At 36.7% G+C, this 20157-nt stretch overlaps 1 protein-coding gene across 3 annotated transcripts; it reads left to right on the top strand.

The window, feature by feature from the left end:
• Positions 1 to 981: 981 nt before the first annotated feature.
• Positions 982 to 11268, top strand: LOC133865811 (transcriptional repressor ILP1). 3 transcript variants are annotated; one of them, XM_062302293.1, is made up of 6 exons: positions 983 to 2301; positions 3711 to 3878; positions 7457 to 8127; positions 8397 to 8679; positions 8929 to 9218; positions 10624 to 11268. In XM_062302293.1, the coding sequence occupies exons 1-6, from the start codon at positions 1141 to 1143 to the stop codon at positions 10808 to 10810; spliced, it is 2760 nt and encodes a 919-aa protein (XP_062158277.1). In that variant the 5' UTR covers positions 983 to 1140; the 3' UTR covers positions 10811 to 11268. The 3 variants fall into 3 exon arrangements, with proteins under 3 accessions (XP_062158278.1, XP_062158277.1, XP_062158276.1); XM_062302292.1 differs by having other exon boundaries at positions 984 to 2301; positions 10618 to 11268; XM_062302294.1 differs by lacking the exon at positions 3711 to 3878 and having other exon boundaries at positions 982 to 2301; positions 10618 to 11268.
• Positions 11269 to 20157: the final 8889 nt, after the last annotated feature.

The following is a 20157-nucleotide window of genomic DNA, read 5'->3' as shown; positions in this document are numbered from 1 at the left end:
CCGGTATAATTGAGCTCGAGCTCGAGTTCGCACAGAGATCCCCCCTTTGTGAGCCAAGCTTGAACAGAAAAATGAGACTCGTGCTAAGCTCGAGCTTGATCTCGAGATTGAGAAAAAATCATATGAGCCGATCTCGAACAACTAATACTCGCTCAAGATTTGCTCATTTACACCCCTAAGCAATGCTACTATTTACACTTGCATGTTTTAACTCGCTTTTCTTTTGGTTTTTTTAGTGATTGACATGAGAAGTCAATTAAAACACGTTACATCAGTCAGTATGAAATGAGTGTATAGAATGCAACATGATCATCTCAAGTTGATTTTCAATTGGAGATGAGCCAGTCAGTTATAACTAAGGATATTTTTGTAATTTCACATGATACTCCTGACTATAACTGATTATCTTATTTCAACTGGAGAGGATCCCAGTCCATATAGAATATCATTACTCACGTGATATATATCATTACTCTTTTTTTTTTTTTAATTTTTTTTTTTTAAATAGCTAATTCAAAGAATTGACATTACCTTATCAGTAAAGTAGGGGAAAAAATATGATTTAAAAAAAAAATGTTATATATTATACTTTTAGGGTTCGTTTGGATTTGCGATTTCAAAAAGTGCGATTTCAAAATTGCGATTTTAAAATGTGCGATTTGAAAAAAGTGATTTTTAAAAACGCAGTTAAACGTTTGGCAAAATCGCAGTTTAGCTTTATAATCAGGTTAGCCTTTTAAAATACTGCGTTTTCAAAAAAATACTACATTACCTGCGATTTGAATAAGCACTTTTCTACGTTTTTAAATCACAATTTTTTTTAAACGCAATTTTTAAACGATTTATTTTCTGCGATTTAGTTTAAAATTGTATTTTTTTTCTACGAAACCGCAGTCCGTAACCCACCCTTATCCAATGTTACTATATATGTCACTACCAATCGGTCAAAAAAAGTAGAAGGTTAACTAGTGGCTAGTGCTCTTTTTTCGAACCGCACGCGCTCCTGCTGAACCGACTTGAACCCGGTATCCAATTAATTCCCAAACCATCTAGTTCTTCCTCTTCAATCCGCTCCTCTTCCCCAGTCTGTTCGACTGCTGAATGCCTGAATAGTGAGTGAATGCCCCCCCACAACCCGCCATGAGCAGCAGCAGAGCCAGGAACTTCCGCCGTCGTGCCGGGGACGACGACGACGACAACAACAATAACAACCAAAACGACGACGTCAAGGTCACCACAAAGACCACCACCCCCGCTCCCAAACCTAAGCCCAAGAAACTCCTGAGCTTCGCGGACGACGAGGACGCCCTAATCCCCTCGCGCTCCACTTCCTCCTCCTCCAAGCGTCCGACCAAGCTCTCCGCCTCCTCTCACAAGGTGACCTCACGCACCGATCGCCGGGCGCACTCCTCCGCCTCCGTCGCCTCCAATGTCCAGCCGCAGGCCGGTACCTATACCAAAGAGGCGCTCCTCCAGCTCCAGAAGAACACCCGAACCCTCGCCCCCTCTCGCCCCTCCTCCACCGAGCCCGCCATCGTCCTCAAAGGCCTCCTCAAACCCCCCGACGACGATGACGACCACCCCGCTATCTCCCAAACCCTCAAGCGAAACGGCGACGAATCGGAAAACGACGACCACAACGAGGAAAACAACAGAGAGAGGCGCGACGCGCAGACCCAATTCGCTTCCTTGGGCATCGGAAAATCCAAGGATTCGTTGATTCCCGACCAGGCCACCATCGAAGCGATACGTGCGAAACGGGAGCGGCTTCGGCAATCGCGCGCGGCCGCACCGGATTACATCTCGTTGGACGGAGGCAGCAATCACGGCGAGGCCGAGGGATTGAGCGACGAGGAGCCCGAGTTTCGAGGCCGGATCGCCATGTTTGGGGAGAAGAAGAAGACCGAGCCCGCGGAGACGAAGAAGACGAAGAAGGGCGTGTTCGAGGACGACGATGGCGACGGTAGGGAAGTGAGTGTGCACTTCGCGAAGGACAGCGAGAACGGTGAAGAGGATGAGGACGAGGAGGAGAAGATATGGGAGGAGGAGCAGTTTCGGAAGGGGTTGGGGAAGAGAATGGACGATGGGACTAGCAGAGTGGTTGTCACTGCTACTGTTCCAGTGGTTCACAGTTTGCAGCAGCATAAGTCTGTTTATCCAGCTACTGTGCCGAGTGCGGTGGTAGTGGCGAGTATAGGCGGTGCAATTGGAGCCTCGCAAGGTTTGGATGCTCCGATGTCAATACCGCAACAATCCGAGGTGGCAAGGAAAGCTCTGCAGGAGAATGTGAGGAGGCTCAAGGTATGGAATGCTTATCTCATTGCCCAAATAGAACCTGGGAATTTGTTTAGATATTTAGTCTGGTGTTTTTGTGACTTCTTCTTTGTCCCCTTGGGCGTTTAGTTTGGTATAATTTTCATTTTGATTTCATTACTTATTTTAGTGGCTGCTCTGATTAGGATAAAATTGATTTCTTTCTTGCGAGTTTCATGCATATGAGAAGAAAGAATCACACAAATATAAGTTTAAGAGTAGAATCCTTAGAAAGAATGAATAACTGTTAAAAATAGAATGCTTTACACTTTTATTTTTTGGTTGGAAAACAAGTAGATTTTCTTAAACGTTTAAGGAGTTCGATTCTTAGGATCTTGGCCTGTAGATGAGTGATAACATCAGAATCACAACAATAAATCCTGATATTTAATTCTTTACAAGTAACACCTAATTATGGGCATTATCAGCAGTTATGAGCAGTGAAGAGGAGCTGCGACAGTTTTTGAAGCCTATTATAGGTTGAAGATAGGCGCTGGGAATGGAAGATGGAAACACTGCTGGAAATAAACAACTTCTAGTACGTTTGAAGGTTTTAGCTGGATTTTCAGGAAGCAAGAAATTTGTTACTTAAGAGCATGGAAGTGATTTGTTACTTCATCTCAGTAGATAAAAACTATTGAGCTTCGGGGTAACTGAGAATGGGATGAAGTGTGTGGTTGTGTGTTCAAACCCAATAGGTGCATGTGCGCTACAAAACCAAATCATAGGCATTCGTTTGTAGCTGTTGAAGACTCATTCGGTCATAAATGGCAATACAGCAATTGCTGCTGGAGTGATCTCTATTATGGTCAGAGGTGTCTGCAGCGTTTGTGTTGGCAGCTGGCGGCATGGATTAGGTTTTATTGATGCTTGCTAATAGCGCACAGTGAATAGTTTTATGGAGTAATTATAATTTCAAGTGAAAGAAAAAGATAACCCAATATATGGAGGGAACAGACTAGTGGATGCCTCGTCTAGGTACATTGAGTAATGAGTTCAAAAACTGCTAGAGCGAGGCCTTCAATATTAGGTAACTGGTACAATGGATGGGGTTTTAAAGATGCATGGTAATAGCACCCTGTGAATTGTTTTATAGAATAATGTACTGAGAAATTGAAAAAAAAAAATTGAAAACCCAATGTATGGAGGGACCAAGCTGGTAGACACCTCCTTCAGTTTATTGGAGTATTGAGTTCAAATATTGCGCCTTCATTTTCAACTTAAATTAACTTGTTTCGTTCACGCGCGCGCGCACGAATATATATGCCTATATCTTGTAAAATTGTTCATGAGCATGAAACTCAGTTTTGGCACGACATATATTAACAATGTTGTATGCCTCTAACGTATTCATATAACTCCATCCTTTTAAACCTTTTTTTTTTTTTTAAAATCAGGAATCTCATGGTAGGACCATCATGTCACTGACAAAGACTGACGATGATTTGTCTGCCTCACTTTCGAATATTACTGCTCTTGAAAAGTCTCTATCTGCTGCCAATGAAAAGTTCATCTTTATGCAAAAGCTTCGTCATTTTGTTTCTGTTATATGTGACTTCTTGAAGGTATGAATTTATCTTATTTGTGTCCTGCATGTTTTTATGCTGCAACTTCATTTATTTGTCTTCTACAAGATAACAAATGTTAAATGCGCATGTATAAGTGTGTTTGGGCCTTTTAAATAGAATTCTTACAACATGATAGATATATACTGGTTTTAAAGTTCTCATCCTTTTCATATTCCATAAATATCTTTGCTGGTATGTCACTTCATTCTGAGGTACCAAGAGATCTATGGTTGTTAGTTTTTTCTTTATTCGGGATTTTTTGGGTTATGTCTAAGTTGGTGATGGAGTTAATGGGGTGCTGAAGAGGTTTTTTTAGTAAACACCGGAGTAGTACAATATATATATTATATAAGTAATCAAAATTTTATTAAAAAGCGAAAAGGCGCAACCCCGCAGTAGTACAATTTGGAATGCCATTTCATTTTGTCCCATGTGGACTATTTTGAGGGAGAGGAATGCTATGACTTTCTATGTTTGGATTCATAAATAATTAGATTGAAGTCTATTTTCATGAGACACTTGGGGGATTACATTCTTTGTCTTTCTTGAATTTCTTAGATCTTTGTAATTGTAGAGTTTGATTTTGCGCATCTTTTGTATGCCTCCCATGTTACTAAAGTTACATTTTTTTTTTTAATATTCAAAAATAAAAATCAATGCATAGTGACAGATCTTGAAAAGGTTTCTGGATCAGAATTGTACTTGTATGACTGGGATGCCTTCGGGAATGTTATTCATGACTTTGCCTACAAGTCATATGTTAGATCTAGAAGGTCTAAGGTAAAACTAAACCTATTCAGGAATGATTTCAAAACATATTGCGTATTTGGTTATATTATATAAATATATACGACACACTGATTTGACAAATTTTCAAATTTTAGTAGGTTGTAGAACTTTAGGTATAAATGCCCAAAGAAAAAGGGAAAAGTATTGAGGATTATTATTAATTATTATGGTTATGTGGATAATATGGGCGATTTGGCTTGCATCTTGGGCTGTGGAGTTTCCTCTCTTCCTATAAAGTACCTTGGTCTTCCGTTGGGGGCCCCTTTTAAGGCTAAGTCCTGTTGGGATGAGGTAGTAGGTAAGATTGAGAGGCGGTTGGCTAGCTGGAAGCGGTTGTATCTGTCGAAGGGTGGTAGGGTTACTCTTATAAAGAGTACTCTCTCCAATCTTCCTACGTACTTCCTCTCCCTTTTCCCTATTCCCTCCAGTGTCGCTAGTCGTATAGAGAAGTTGCATCGAGATTTCTTGTGGGGTGGCATAGGCGAAGAATTCAAATATCACTTGGTTAGTTGGTCCAAGGTTTGTTCTCCTATCTCTGAAGGTGGTTTGGGCATCCGGAACTTGAGGATTTTCAATAAGGCGCTCTTAGGGAAGTGGTTGTGGCGTTATGCTTATGAGAGAGAGGCTTTATGGAAATCTGTTTTGGATGCAAAGTATGGTTCTACTGGGGCTGGTTGGTGTTCCTTAGACCCCCCTGGGTCTCACGGAGTGGGGATTTGGAAGAACATTAGGAAGGGGTGGAGCTTGTTTTGTAGCTATACCAGACTTATCTTGGGAAATGGGTCCAGGATTCGTTTTTGGGATGATGTGTGGTGTGGGGAGATGTCCCTCAAGGAAGCTTTTTCAGTTTTGTATGACATAGCTTGTGTCAAGGATGCTCTAGTGGCAGACCACTTGGTAGTGGTTAGCGGGTCCTATCAGTGGGATGTCAGATTTTTTCGAGCGGTCCACGACTGGGAGGTGGACGTCATGGCTTCCTTCTTCTCTTTACTGTACTCCTCCAGAGTTGTTCATGATGGGGGAGACCGGCTCTGGTGGTCTCTTTCTCATAAAGGGTCTTTTGATGTTAGTTCTTTCTATAAGGCTCTTGCTTGCAAAGATGCTATCTTTTTTCCCTGGAGAAGCATTTGGCGGACCAAGGCTCCTTTGAAAGTGGCCTTCTTCGCTTGGACGGCAGCGCTAGGGAAAATCCTTACCTTGGACAATCTCAGAAAGAAGCGTGTCATTGTGATTGATAGATGTTGCATGTGCAAAATGAACGGGGAGACTGTGGATCACCTTCTTCTTCATTGCGAGGTTGCACGCGCTCTTTGGTATGCCATCCTTAGTCGCTTCAGTCTGTCTTGGGTGATGCCTCTTCGGGTGATAGACTTATTCGCCTGCTGGTGGACGGGTGGACGCTCTCGGAGTGCGGTCGTGTGGAAAATGGTTCCTTGTTGCCTTATGTGGTGCTTGTGGAGGGAACGCAACGATAAACAGTTTGAGGACAAAGAAAGAACCATAGAGGAGCTCATTTCCTTTTTTCTTCATTCTTTGTACTCTTGGACGGCTGCGTATCTCGCACCTTTAGTGATTAGCTATAACGGTTTCCTTGTATTGTTTTCTTCTTCTTCTTAATTGCCTTTCTTGTATACCTCCTGTGTACTTGATTGCGCTTTGCGTTTTTTAAAAAAACCTCTCTTACTTATCAAAAAAAAAAAATTTTATCAAAAAATAATTGAGACCTCGGCTCATATCACTTATCAAATTACTGGGATACTAAACAACAACAGCAACCAAGCCTTACATCCCAAGTACTTGTGGTCATCAACAGGATCCTGTTTTCCCATTTATCTATCCTAGGTCATATGTACCTTATCTTTCACCACTGCCTCAATCCACATTGTCTTAATCCTTCCTCGTGCAGTATCTCCTCCTTTTTGTCATATATCATTCAACCTCACTTTTGTTGTCATTTGCTTTTATAACATGACCGAACCATCTTAAACAATATTGTCCGTCATGTTTTTGATTGATGATACCTCAAACTTTTTTTCTTAAAAAAAAAATAAATAATCAACACATCATTAAAAGCATAAGGCTCTCCTAAGTACACATGAAATATTCTAAAGGAAGCACCTAACTAGAAGAAGATACCTCAAACTTCTTAATGGATTGATTTTTTTTGTTTGACTACATTGTTTTGGCCTTACTAAGAGGAAAATCTGGAGGCTAGGTTCTCCGAATTTGTCATGAATTACCTTACACCCCTCATCATACCACCTGTCCCTACTTGTTAGACTGAATTGAGGACCTTTCCGCCTGCCCCTACCAATAAACACACAACACTGCGGAAAATTTCACTTGCAAGCGGAGCCACATTTAGCTTCTTCCAGAGAAGGTCAAAAGACTTATAATTCTGAATCACTTACCGTGGTGGGGTAAAAGGGTCTGGGTTCCATCTTCCACCTTGTTGAGAACCAGGTAGATGATTAAACCCATATAAACTGGAGACCTCTTTGATTCAGTATAAGAGAAAATGAAGACTTCGGTTACCATTTGCATCATGCATGCTCACTGTCTTTGCTTTTTATTCTTTCTAACCAGCATGCTTCAGAGGTATGAGAACTGTGCTATATGAACTTTTTTCTTTGGTTCTCTTGTTTTCATCATCATCTCTCTCTCTCTCTCTCTCTCTCTCTCTCTCTCTCTCTCTATATATATATATATATATATATCTTCAAGTACCTATAGGCGGGGCCCTGCTTTTTTATCTGTATTTATTGTTGTGCTGTTTTTCCTTTCAGGATAAAGCTCCCTACATAGAGGAGCTTGAAGAGCAGGTGCAGAAACTTCATGAAGAGCGTGCTTCGGCTATTTTGGAAAGAAGGGCTGCAGATAATGATGACGAACTGATGGAGGTAGAAGCAGCTGTGAGTGCAGCAATGTCTGTTTTCAGTCAAAGAGGTAGCAGTGCTGAAATGATTGCGGCAGCCAGAAGCGCAGCACAGGCTGCATCTGCTACTGTAAGAGAGCAAACAAATCTACCAGCGAAGTTAGATGAGTTTGGTAGAGACATAAATTTGCAGAAACGTATGGATATGACGCGGAGGGCTGAACGCAGGAAAGCTAGGTTCGATTCTAAGAGAATATCATCCATGGAATTGGATAGTTCCAATCAAAGAATAGAAGGCGAGTCAAGCTCGGATGAGAGTGATAGTGAGAGTACAGCATACCAACATCACCGTAAATTGTTGCTCCAGACTGCTGATCAAATTTTCAGTGATGCAGCTGAGGAATATTCCCAACTTTCAGCAGTTAAAGAAAGATTTGAAAAATGGAAGAGAGATTATTCATCAAGTTATCGTGATGCTTACATGTCATTAAGTGTTCCTGCTATCTTCTCTCCATACGTGAGACTGGAGCTGTTGAAGTGGGACCCACTCCACGAGGATGTAGACTTTTTTGATATGAAATGGTATTTGACCAACAACTTAAGTACTAATTTAAGAGTTCCAATTTTTTTTTTAAACTTTTCCAAAGACTTGCTTCTCTGGGTTGGTTAAACTTGCTTGGTTGAGGCATTAGCCACATTGACTTTCATAGTTTAAATAACACAAAAAGCACACAAAGATATGTTTTTTATAACTAGTTAAAATAACAGAAAAGCACACAAAGGTATGTGTTTTATAATTACTTGCTTACTTCCTTAGTTTGTTTATATTAAGATTGCCGTCCCTTCTTCAGGCATACGCTGTTATTTGATTATGGTTTGCCGACCGATGGAAGTGATTTTGCATCTGATGATACTGATGCTAATCTTGTCCCTGAACTGGTGGAAAAGGTAGCACTTCCCATTTTGCATCATGAAATTGTCCACTGTTGGGACACACTCAGCACACGAGAGACGAAGAATGCAGTTACTGCCACAAGCCTGGTTACGAATTATGTTCCAGCTTCCAGTGAGGCTCTTTCAGATTTATTAGCTGCTATTCGCACTTGTCTAGCTGAGGCTGTTGCTAATCTTACGGTATAGCTTTTGAACTATCAAACTGTCATTTTAAAGGTGTTTACATAAACATGGACGCAAATGCATGCACACACGCGCGCACGCAAGCATATAAGACATACATAGGTATACGATTTTATGTATACGTGTATTTAATTATTTGATATTGTTTTTTCTTTTCTGTTATTTTAATTATAAGTGCAAGAAACAATGACATTTTTAACTTTAATTGCTCTTTATATTGTTTCTCCCATCATTTCCAATTCATAGGTCCCAACGTGGAGCCCACTTGTATTGAAGGCTGTGCCAGGTGCTGCACGAGTCGCAGCATATCGATTTGGAATGTCTGTTCGTTTGATGAGAAATATCTGCTTGTGGAAAGACATTCTTGCTTTGCCAGTTATAGAGAAACTTGCTCTAGATGAGCTTTTGTGTGGAAAAGTGCTACCTCATGTTCGAAGCATTACAGCAAATGTTCATGATGCGATCACAAGAACTGAAAGGATCATTGCTGCTCTATTTGGGGCTTGGGCAGGTCCAAATGTCACTGGTGGACGCAGGTACATATAATAGTCCTCTTCTTCCCTTTAAATTAGCCCTGGTTCAACTACTCCCTCCTTGAGATTGGCTTCCTCATTTAACTTTTGCTTGAGTGGAAGTTTTGTATGGCCTAAGTTAACTAAGGGCCTTTTGGTTGGCGGAATAGGTCCTTAGAATGGAATGACTATTTCCATGGAATAATTATTCTTTTGTTTGGTTGCACATCATTCCTAGGATGGAAATAGCTATTCCTCTCCTTTTTGAGAGGAATAGGTGGTCCTCTCCACCCCTCATGGCACTGGGGGTGGTCGCACCACCCCCGATTCTATTAGCCACCCACAGTAATTCCTTTATTTATTTTTTATTTTTTGGTTATTTTAGTAATCTTGGTTCAATTCCATTGAGACCATATGTTTTGTCACCAAATTGAAGAATATGAATAACTATTCCATTCCACTCTCCATTCCCGGAAATAGTTATTCTTTTTCTTAATGGAATACCCATTTCGCGTACCAAACGTGGCCTAATTCTTATATTGGTGCTTTTGTGTTTTTAATCAGTGTTTTCAATGATGGTGATGGATTTGGGTCATCTCTGTGACTTTCTGCTTTGTGTAGGCATTTATTTGTTCCTAATTAGACTATCTGCGAGTTGTTTCTCTCATATCATTCTTCTATTATTTATCTGAATTTTGAACATTATTCCTAGTTTTTTATTTTGGGTCCCTCGGTGTTAGTTGCTTTGCTGTTACCATAATACCTCAGAGCAGTTTTGAGGATTCCCCAATAACCTGATCTTAATGTCGTAAACTGCAACAGTATGCTGTATTGCAGGTTTTTGGATTGTTTTATAAGGTGTGTCCATAAAAAAGAGAAGGGTGGATGAAACAATTGTTTTTGCATGAGTAAGATACGTTAGTGCGTGCATACTTTCATATATTACTGCAACACTACGGTCACAGCATGGGGCTACTCGGGGGCAGGCTGGTTATTGCACCCCAGTAGTTTGTTATGAGTATTGTCAAGTATGTCATGCACTTGTTCAGGTCACCATAGTCCCAGATTAAGGAACTTGTTTCTTGCCTTTTTTTCATGATTATTAAACTTCAGTGGATCAAGTTCCGATTAGGTTTGGTGTGAAAAATTAAAAGGAAACGGAGAAAATAAACCCAAAGATGGGATGTAGGAAATTTAGGTCCGAGTCTCAAACTTTGTAGCCCTCTTTTGGAAGGCTCTTACGTACGCATATAATGTCCAACTGTACCTATTTAGTGCCTTTTCATTTCCTATCTTGAGGTAGCCTGACCCAGTGACTTTTTGTGAAATAGAGTTTATTACTGTTTAATATCATATTGTCTCCAATGCATGTTGAATGCTAAGATTCCTATCTTTTTCCCCTTTTGAATAAATTAACGTCCAGCCACAGGTTGCAACCACTGGTGGATTACGTGCTGTTGCTTGGAAAGACATTGGAGAAAAAGCGAGTGATGGGTATTACCGAGAGTGAGACAAGTGGACTTGCCCGGCGATTGAAAAAGCTGCTGGTTGAGCTCAATGAATATGACAATGCTAGGGAGCTAGCTAAGACATTCCATCTCAAGGAGGCTTTGTAATATTTTTGAGAAGCTTGTCTCGCGTGACAGTGAGAATACTAGGCTTACCCATGGGTTAAAGAATTGCAGGGTCATCTCAAGAAATGCATTGAAGGCTAGAGCCATATATCAGACTTAATATCTGGAGGAGGCACCTCAGTCCTCAAGCAAGCATCAGGTCCGTAAATATCAAGGAGGCACTCTGTGCTATCTCATTCTTCCAGGTAACTTTGAACAAAGGCCTGTTCATGTCTTGACCTTGAAGCCCAAAGAGGCATTTGAGCTTTCGCTCTCTCCCTCTTTGTCCCATGATGCTTTTTTGAACTCAGCAGCCAAATAGTTTCTGGGCTTTGTAGCTTGAGGCTTCCATAAAGGTTTCTATGCTACATTATTGTCTCTTTTCGTCTTTCTTCTTTTGGGAAGGGGGGTGAGTGTTGCCAAATTTTCGAGAGGCAATAATATGTTCTCTTTTTTTTTTTTTTTTTTAAAAAAATTATTACAAAAGCTGTGGACCATCAATGATTGCCTTTCCTTTACCTATTTTCTTAATCTTTCTTTTTCCTCTAATGCTGCATCTTTTTTCATTCTAATGGTGCCTATAGTCACAGTTTTTAAAGCATTGTCTGCTGCTTTACCACTAGTATCATGATTCATGACTCATGAGCTAGGTAACTATTGTCTTCCTTAGCCCAAGCTTGTGGAATTATTGGTAGTCAGCCTGACTCAGCCATACCAGATGCGTTAAGGATAATGCAGAGAAAATTTTTAGGAAATGCATTTGGCATCATGATTGGTTATCTTTTATTATGTGCCTCTCAAGAGGATCAATTAGCAATGGACAATCTTGTCTACTTTTGATTCATACATGATTCAATCGGAGTTCTTACATTTGGATCTTAATCAAATTGAAAACTGGTCTTCCTTCTTCTTTTTCCGTGTTATTTTTTAGAAATCTGTGCGGAACCATCTTTATTTTATTTCATGAGTCACGCTGAAGCATCTTCAAATTTTTTGTTATATTTAACTGTATGCTTTGTGTTATTTCATTAAAAAAAAATTAAAAAAATACAGTGCGACAACGTATTGACCATTAAATTTGTAAAATCTAATTTAGATCGTAAAATGGTTTTATTTTCATTTTACTTGAAATGGAGACTATCCTTATCCGTCCAATGAACCCCTAATAAATTCAATCAGACCTCATTTTAATCTATTAAATTAAAATAAAAAACCGAAGCTTCGCTGGAATCTGTGGAAAATTTTTGGAGTTAGAATAATTGTAATTTGGAAAGATTTTGAGGTTGAACTTGACCTGTTTCAGTAAACTAGGAGTACTTTTTAACGGAAAATCAAGCATATATGTTATGTGAATGCTTGATTTTCCTAAGCCAAACACATGCTAAGTTTATTTTAAAATAATTTACACACGTAATTAAAGACAAGTTCTGATAGGTCACGTATGAGTGTGACGTTTGCCACGGCATAATTAACTTTTCAAAAATGTTGAAGTTACTACAACTTTTGATATAATTTTCTTGTATTGATATGACCGTCTATAGTTAGTGTCTAAAATTAGTGAAATGATTAAGATGATATGGTTAACAAGTCGGTTACTAACTGATAAAATTGAAAAATTAATTTTTTTTTTGTTAAATTATAAACTGTTTGTCACATCAATTTGTAAAGAAATTTGTGCCAAAAACGTGTAGTATTTATAGTACCATGTTACCAGTCATAACTTGCAAGATCAAGTACACATGCAATAAAAACAAGGGCGTTGATTCCTACACAATTTGATTCCTATGCAATAACACCATAACACTCTATCACATGGGGGTAGGCTCTACACACTGGCCCCACCCCATGTGAGGAAGTCGCTTTTTTTTTTTTTCTTTTTTTTTCTTCTTCTTCTTCTTCTCTGGGTGATAGTCACTAAGTTAATTGCTCATAAATCGTGGATATCATGGTAGATGAAGCAATTACAATGACACAACAACCATATTTGGTTTGGTTTGACTGTCATAACCACCCAAACAAAAAAATAAAAAAACAAATCCATGCATAATACTATAGGAAAATATTAGATTTACAATACCAATACAATAACTCCTCACATGAGGGTGAGTCCCACATATTAGGATCCACCCTCATGTGAGGGGTTATTGTGCAGTTGTTGTGATGGTGTAGTGCAAGAATTAAATCCCTATACTATATTATATGTGTTGTGGATTGATATCCCTTGTTATTAAACTACCTGAATAATACAAAAATTTGAACAATTTAAGACAGAGAGTTGAGGGGCCAACCTCCTCGAGGCATGTGAGTCCCAGAACTCCCATCTCTTAAGTTGCCCAAAATTTCATTGTTATTCAGACATCATAATAATAAAAGACATTCATGTGTTGTGTGTGAGGGATAACAAAATCTTACGAGTAATGTTATAAGGACATGAGTCCTCATAAAATTGAAGTGACTTTTAAAATTACCAATGAATTAAAATCTAATAATGATCTATCATACATCTAATAATTCTTAAAAACCACATCAATTTTAAGAAGACTCAAAGAAATCGTAAACCTTCCTTTTCAGTATTACTCAAATGTCAACATTCACCTAACACAAGCAGACATTCTGAGACATGTAAGCCATGTAGCACGCAGCAGCCTCCACAGGTTGAATCCCCATCACGTATAGAATAAAAATGTATTAAATAAATGAACTCTACAAGAAAGTGGGACACTTGTATGGCTGCCGAATCTCTGAAGGTCCTTCTCCTAGGATGCTTTCGAATTCGGGTATGTTTGGGTGATAAATTTTTTTCAAATATCAAATTTTGCTCATATTTTATAATTTTTTTTTTAATTTTATCTCAGGATTTCTAAACCATCAAAACATAATTTCAAAAAACAAATTCTCTCGGTATTCACAATTTTTCAAAAAATCACACACCCAAACGAGTTCTCATATCCCATAAAAGAGATGGAATCCTAAAATACTTGATTATAACTTGTACGTAATTAAGTATATCCAAAACCCACTTAGAAATTGATTATAACTTGTAAGTATATCCAAAACCCAGTTAGAACAGCAATCATCCATGTATTGCTGACCAGATTGAACATGTTTGGTCCAGAACACATTTCTAATAGTTCACGGCAATGCTCATAAATCTCCACGCATGCATTTTTGGGGTTATGATTGGCCTTTTGTTGTTGATGAAAAAGACTTCTACCTTTTTTGTAAATTTTCGACGCTTCGGCGTCCAAAGATCCTCGTGACCCTCTAATAATTTGTTCCAAACCTCCCTGCTGAAATCTGGACAAGTTGAATACTCAATCATCATGCATGCATGGTTAGGTGCAACTCGTGGCTCTTTAGTCTTTAGTCTTTAGTCTTTGTCTTACCTAAAATGATACATCCAATTTTTCTTTTTGTTTATTTTAGCTCTTGTCATTAATGATTATAGAATATATAGAGGGGAAACGACCTAGACCTTAACTCTCCTTTGAGCGTCATGCTATTTTCTTTGCTAACTTAAGTATTAGAGAGTCTTTATGTTGATAAGTTTCGGCAAGTCGATGATTGTTTCTACTTGTTTTGCAGGTGTCCGTTGATTGAATTAGACTGTACAATTAACCGCATAATTATACGGAATTAACTCGAGCAACTTGTTAAATGATTGAGTATGATAAAAAGCGAAAATGATTTTCCATCCCCCGACCAACATTTTTAATTAAAAAATTATTTTTTTATTATCAAAAAGTAGCTTTTGATGTGACCATCAGAAGTTATTTTTTTGATAATAAAAAATTATTTTTTCATGAAAAAGGGTGAGTGGAGGACAATTTTCCTTCACCGGTGAATCACACCTCTATAAAAAGTAAGTGATCGATGTAGTGTTGTTGGATCTGATTTAATATATTTATCGTTGGTTATTACCTCTATATCATATTCAGTCAACAATTACGTACTTTATAATGTTTTTTTATGCAATATGAGTCATATGACAAGCAATTCTCTATAAAATTAATTTATAAGAAATCATTGCTTCCAAAAAAAAAATTGAAATGAGAGGAACCACGGGTTCGGTGGAGGCCTAAAATTATTCAGAATAATATGATGCATGGGGCATGGGGCATGGGGCATGGGGCATGGGGCAATGGGCATGCAGAATTATAAATAAAAAAAACAAAAACAAAAAAACACGTGGCATTAATATAATGTATGGGCGTAAATTATTACTGCACATGCTGATTATTACTGACGTCCGACATAAGTACATGTACAAAACTAGAAAAGACCTTGACTGCAGTCGGGAACAGATTTTCTCATTATCCAATAGGAAAAAAGAAAAAAGAAAAAAAAGAAGCTTAATATATAATTGCAAGTTGCATTTTATATATTCTATAGACACAAGAAGCAAAGCAAAAACATATACTAATTAGAGATCCAGATCGCATTAAGAAGAAATCCCAATGCTATATGTGTATATATATATATATACCTCTTTAAGACATTAGTTCGTTGAGCTGACGACACCAAACTCAACGTGCAAAAAAGCTAAATGTAGGCTCGAGGTATTTGTCTTTATTAAAATATTAATTAAATAATTAAATTTATTAGTATTTTTTTTTATTTAATTGATAATTATAAAGGGCAAATCTTATTTTTCAATGGTCAAAGTGAGTATTTTAAGAAAATGTTGTGCCTTATGCTTGAGATTCGGGTCTCACGAAGTGGTTAATTATAAAAATTTTAAATGCTGATCTTTTGAGTCTTGCTGTGGTTGTCTTGCATAGGATTTGGTTAAGACGAAATAAGCTAATTTTTGAAGGTCAGTTTCTTCCTCCTCTGAAGGTATGTCTTGAAGCATCCCATCTGCTTGAAGATTTAAAAAAAAATATAATCTAAGGAAGCCTTTGTCCTCAGCTTCCAGTGATGTTAGTTCTCTGTCTTGTACATTTTGGGAGCCCCCTGTGGCTGGGTTTGTGAAGATTAATTGGGATGCTTCTCTGAATATTAGTTCTGCTGTAGTTGGTATGGGATGTGTCATTAGAGATGCTGATGGTTTTGTCCTTGCAGCTAAATGTGGCGTTACTAGGACTGTGGCAGAATCGGTCTGTGCGGAAGCTATGGCTGCTCTTTTTGCCCTGGAGTTCTGTTGTGATTTGGGTTATGTGAATGTAGTGAGTGAGGGTGACTCTTTGCAAATCATTAAAGCAGTTACTGATTCAGATTATCCCCTCCATAAAATTGGGCATTTTCTGGAAGCAATCAAACAAAGAGCCGGTGCTTTTTCTGTCTGTAAATGGAGCCACTGTGTTAGAGATGCCAATGAAGTGGCACACCTCCTTGCTAGAAGGGCTTCATTTTATGGTATTTGTAATGTCTGGACTAAAAATTTGCCTTTGTTCATTTCTTCTGCTTGTTTTAGAGACTTCTTTGTCTCTAGACTGTAATAGTCATCTTTCTTAATGAGAAGATTATTCCTGTTCAAAAAAAAAAAAAAGTGATTGAATAGGGTGAAGGTGGTGTGACAGAGAATATTGTGTTTTAGCTGTCCGGTGAAATCGGACTAATGAGTTGGGGCTTTTCTTTGGTTTTTAAGGTACCAAATCATTCAGAGGAATGCATAATATTGCGACAAGTGGCGTCTTAAAATGCAGCCAAGTATTCATTTTAAGTTAAACGGTGAGTTTAGGTTCGTGTTAAAATGTAATAGTAAACTCAATCTCTATTTGCAAGCTAAATAAAAACTAAATCCCTATTTGTTCTCTCAAAAAAAAAAAAAAAAAAACTGAACCCTATTTTTGTGTTAAACATGGGTAACCAACTCATTTATGCATTAGTTATTTTTTCTTACAAACTAACTAAAACTAAAACGTAGTGTTTCATAATAATAATAATGTATGTATATAAGAAGATTGCATAATATTGTCACAAGTGGCCACTAAATAACTGTTAAGTTTTAAATCTTCTGAATTCGGTTTATAAATAACTGTCATATCTCATATTATGACACATGGCCACTAAATAACTTCAAATTTTAAATTCTTTGAATTCGAATTCGGTTTTAAAATAACTGTCATATATAACAGAGTCCATATAAACACAACGCTTTACATTTACAAAATTCCTCTCCATACAAAATTACTTTTGTCCCTTTATGCTACAAGCTAACAACGACAGACTTTGTCACCAAAAGGTACTCTCTCTCTCTAGATTGTAAAGTTTTGAACTACAATCATATGGCATTAAAATATTCTTTAAACATTGTCGTAGGTAGAAGGTTAGAAGAAAAGATAAGGCCTTCAAAAGAAGTGAGTACCTATTCTTTTTCTTTCTTTTTTTAGATGAGTACCTATTCTACTGGAACATCTATTTGGGGGAGTGGGTAAAATAGCGTGGTACTATATTGCATTATTTGATATTTGTATTAAATCTTCATCTAAAGTGATATTAACTTTTTTTAATCTTTTGTTCTTTGGGATTACAATAAACGGCATCTTTAATATGCTGGAAAAATATATATTTATGGAAATAAATAGCAAAAAATGTTACTATATTCTTAAGTTCAATTATTTTGATTTGTAGCATGCATTTCCAAATTTACGCTTAAGTGCTATTTTTCTCTTCTCCTGATCTTTTTTTTTGGTCAAATCACCATATTATGTACAATGACTTCTTAATTAATGTTTAAAAGTATTGAATACAAGCGATCTATCTAATTCTTCTCTCAAAATAGTTTGCAAGACACGTGAAGTTGATCCTATTCTCCTTCTTCAAAATAAAAAAAGTTCCCTCAATTTGTTTTATAGCATACTTTGACTTACTTTTGCAAATAAATTGCAATACACACACAGGTATGTTCTTGATATATATATCTTGCTACATCAATATTGAATTCATAAATTGAATTGTTATATACTTATACTCTTCACCATTGCATTCTTTTGATTATTTTCTTAAGTAATAAATAATAGTATATGTTTAACTTGAGTTTTATGTACTATATAGGTTGAAGGACTTTTTGGATTTTGTGAGTTTGAGAGGGAGACAAAATAAAGTATGTATCTTCTTCTGCAAATTTGGTTTTTTTATAATGTATTTTTCTTTTTTTTTTTTCGAATGTTTATATATATATATGGGTTTTAATCATATTGGCCGGAATATAATAGATATAACACCAACAATAATATCATAGATTCCTGTTTATTGTCCATCAATATTTTAATAATCAGTGTCTAGCTAAGTCTTCTTCTTGCCATTTTTTCTTTATATTTCTTTTCAATTTAAACTACTATTACATGTTTAAATTTATATGGATTAAGTGTTGTTAGATAGATTGAAAATGACTCACATTTGGCACATTAAATCTGTAAATTTAAAAGATTGCATATACAACCAATATTATGAAAGTCTTACTCTATATATATATATATATATATATATATATATAAAAGGAGGATTGGGTGTGCTTGACGATGGCTATTTTTAAAATATAAAATAAAATAATAAATAAAAAAATCAGTTTATAAAATGGATAATTATTTGTTTTTTTAATCTTTATCCAGTTATTTTTGTTTTACACTATTTTGTACATTACAATATTATGTAATTGTTCTCTTGAATTAAATTTAGTACATGTAAATATTCAATACATGTGATTTCAATAATAAGAAAATAATATTTATAATATTTTGCTTCATGTTTGGTGATTTATAAATTGTTAATTATTCATTATTTGATTACACTGAGTGTGCGATTTTCTTTAGTTGAAATATGTTAATTGTTAACAATATTTTCTTTTGGGTTCCTTTAATCTATATTTTGGACTGCAGCATGATAGGCAAACATCTTAAGAAAGATGAACGAGATCCCAATAAACGCTTACTCAGCTTGGTACGCTGGGCGTGTCGCGAGAGATATGGAGTCCTCCGTTTGCGTCTTTTCATGGTGAGGACTCCTAGCATCAGTTGTGGGAGGGGACGACGTGTTCAAGTACATCGAGATGGGATATCAAATAGGGGATTCGCTCATGCGTTCGCTTCTGATCCTAAGAGCGCAACATCACTAAGTCGCTACCAACACTTGCATCAAACGCCTGAAGTTATTAATTTTCACCACATGATTGATTTGGAGTGTCAGGACGAGATAAATGTACCATCGTCTGAGTCCTCCGACAATGAAGACGCTCATGCTTGACATATTTCAATTTCTCTATTATAAGTTTTCAAATTTCATGTTTATAGACTTGATAAATTTTATGTAGCATTTTAATACAGATTATCCAGTTTGTACATATTGAATACAAGTTATTCCAATGATGCGAGTGTACTATTTTGTTTTTTGCTTTTAAACTACTTTGTATATCATTTATTACTTTCTAATTTTATTTTTATTCATAAATTTTTATTTTGTTTCTGAAATTAAATATAGCTAAAAACTTTTTTTAAATTACTATGTATATTATTTATTACTTTTTAAACATAAGCACATAACATAATTTTAATTCGTAAAAATCCGCGCATGACACGGGTTATATATGCTAGTTTCAGTAAAGAGGGAAAGGTAATTTTCCTAAATGTTTCATATTCGCTTCCTGATCATCAAGGACTATATATATATATATATATATAGTTTCGTCATTTCATGGGACGGTGGGACCCATGAATAATGATGCCTTGCTGTGACCATAAGGGGATGGGGCCCCAGCTGTCGTCACGATGATCCTACTTAATTAATTACGTGTGTTAACCATACGCATAAACCTTCCAACAAAATGTGAGTCGCTACATCTATTGGTCAAGCATTTACTGCCCGCAGGCAAAGCTCATCCATCTTTATCACATGAATTCTTTATTAAGGTACCAAATACTACACTTTTTTTTTTTTTTTTTAATATTATTTTTTACAAACTGACGTTATGATTTATAATTAAATAAAAATTTTATTTGTCAATTTAATTAGTAGTTAGTGTTTGACTTGTTATACATACACTCATAATTATTTTACTAATTATAAACTACCACATTAAGTTGTAATAAAAATTATAGTATTCCTAGCCAATATTTTCAATGATTCTTAAGCCCGCCTACTGCTAGAAATATTACTCAATTAAATTATTATGGTAATGACAGTGAAATATCTCGTTAACTATCTTGATTATGAAACTAATAATTGTCCGGTAATCCTTCATAAAGATGGTTAATAGTATTTATTCCACTTTGGTTTAATCAGTCTCTATCAATACATGTAACTTTTTACTCATCTGATTAATTAATTTATAGTTTCAATCCTCTACTCCATTTATCATTAAATAATTGATTCACTTGATTGCACACAAGTTTTTAGGGGCGTAAATTCGG

The sequence above is a fragment of the Alnus glutinosa genome, chromosome 4 (genome assembly GCF_958979055.1).
Source record: "Alnus glutinosa chromosome 4, dhAlnGlut1.1, whole genome shotgun sequence".
In the NCBI taxonomy this organism is placed as follows: Eukaryota; Viridiplantae; Streptophyta; class Magnoliopsida; order Fagales; family Betulaceae; genus Alnus; species Alnus glutinosa.
Note: the sequence above shows the minus strand (reverse complement) of the source record. Positions and strands in the feature narration are given on the sequence as shown.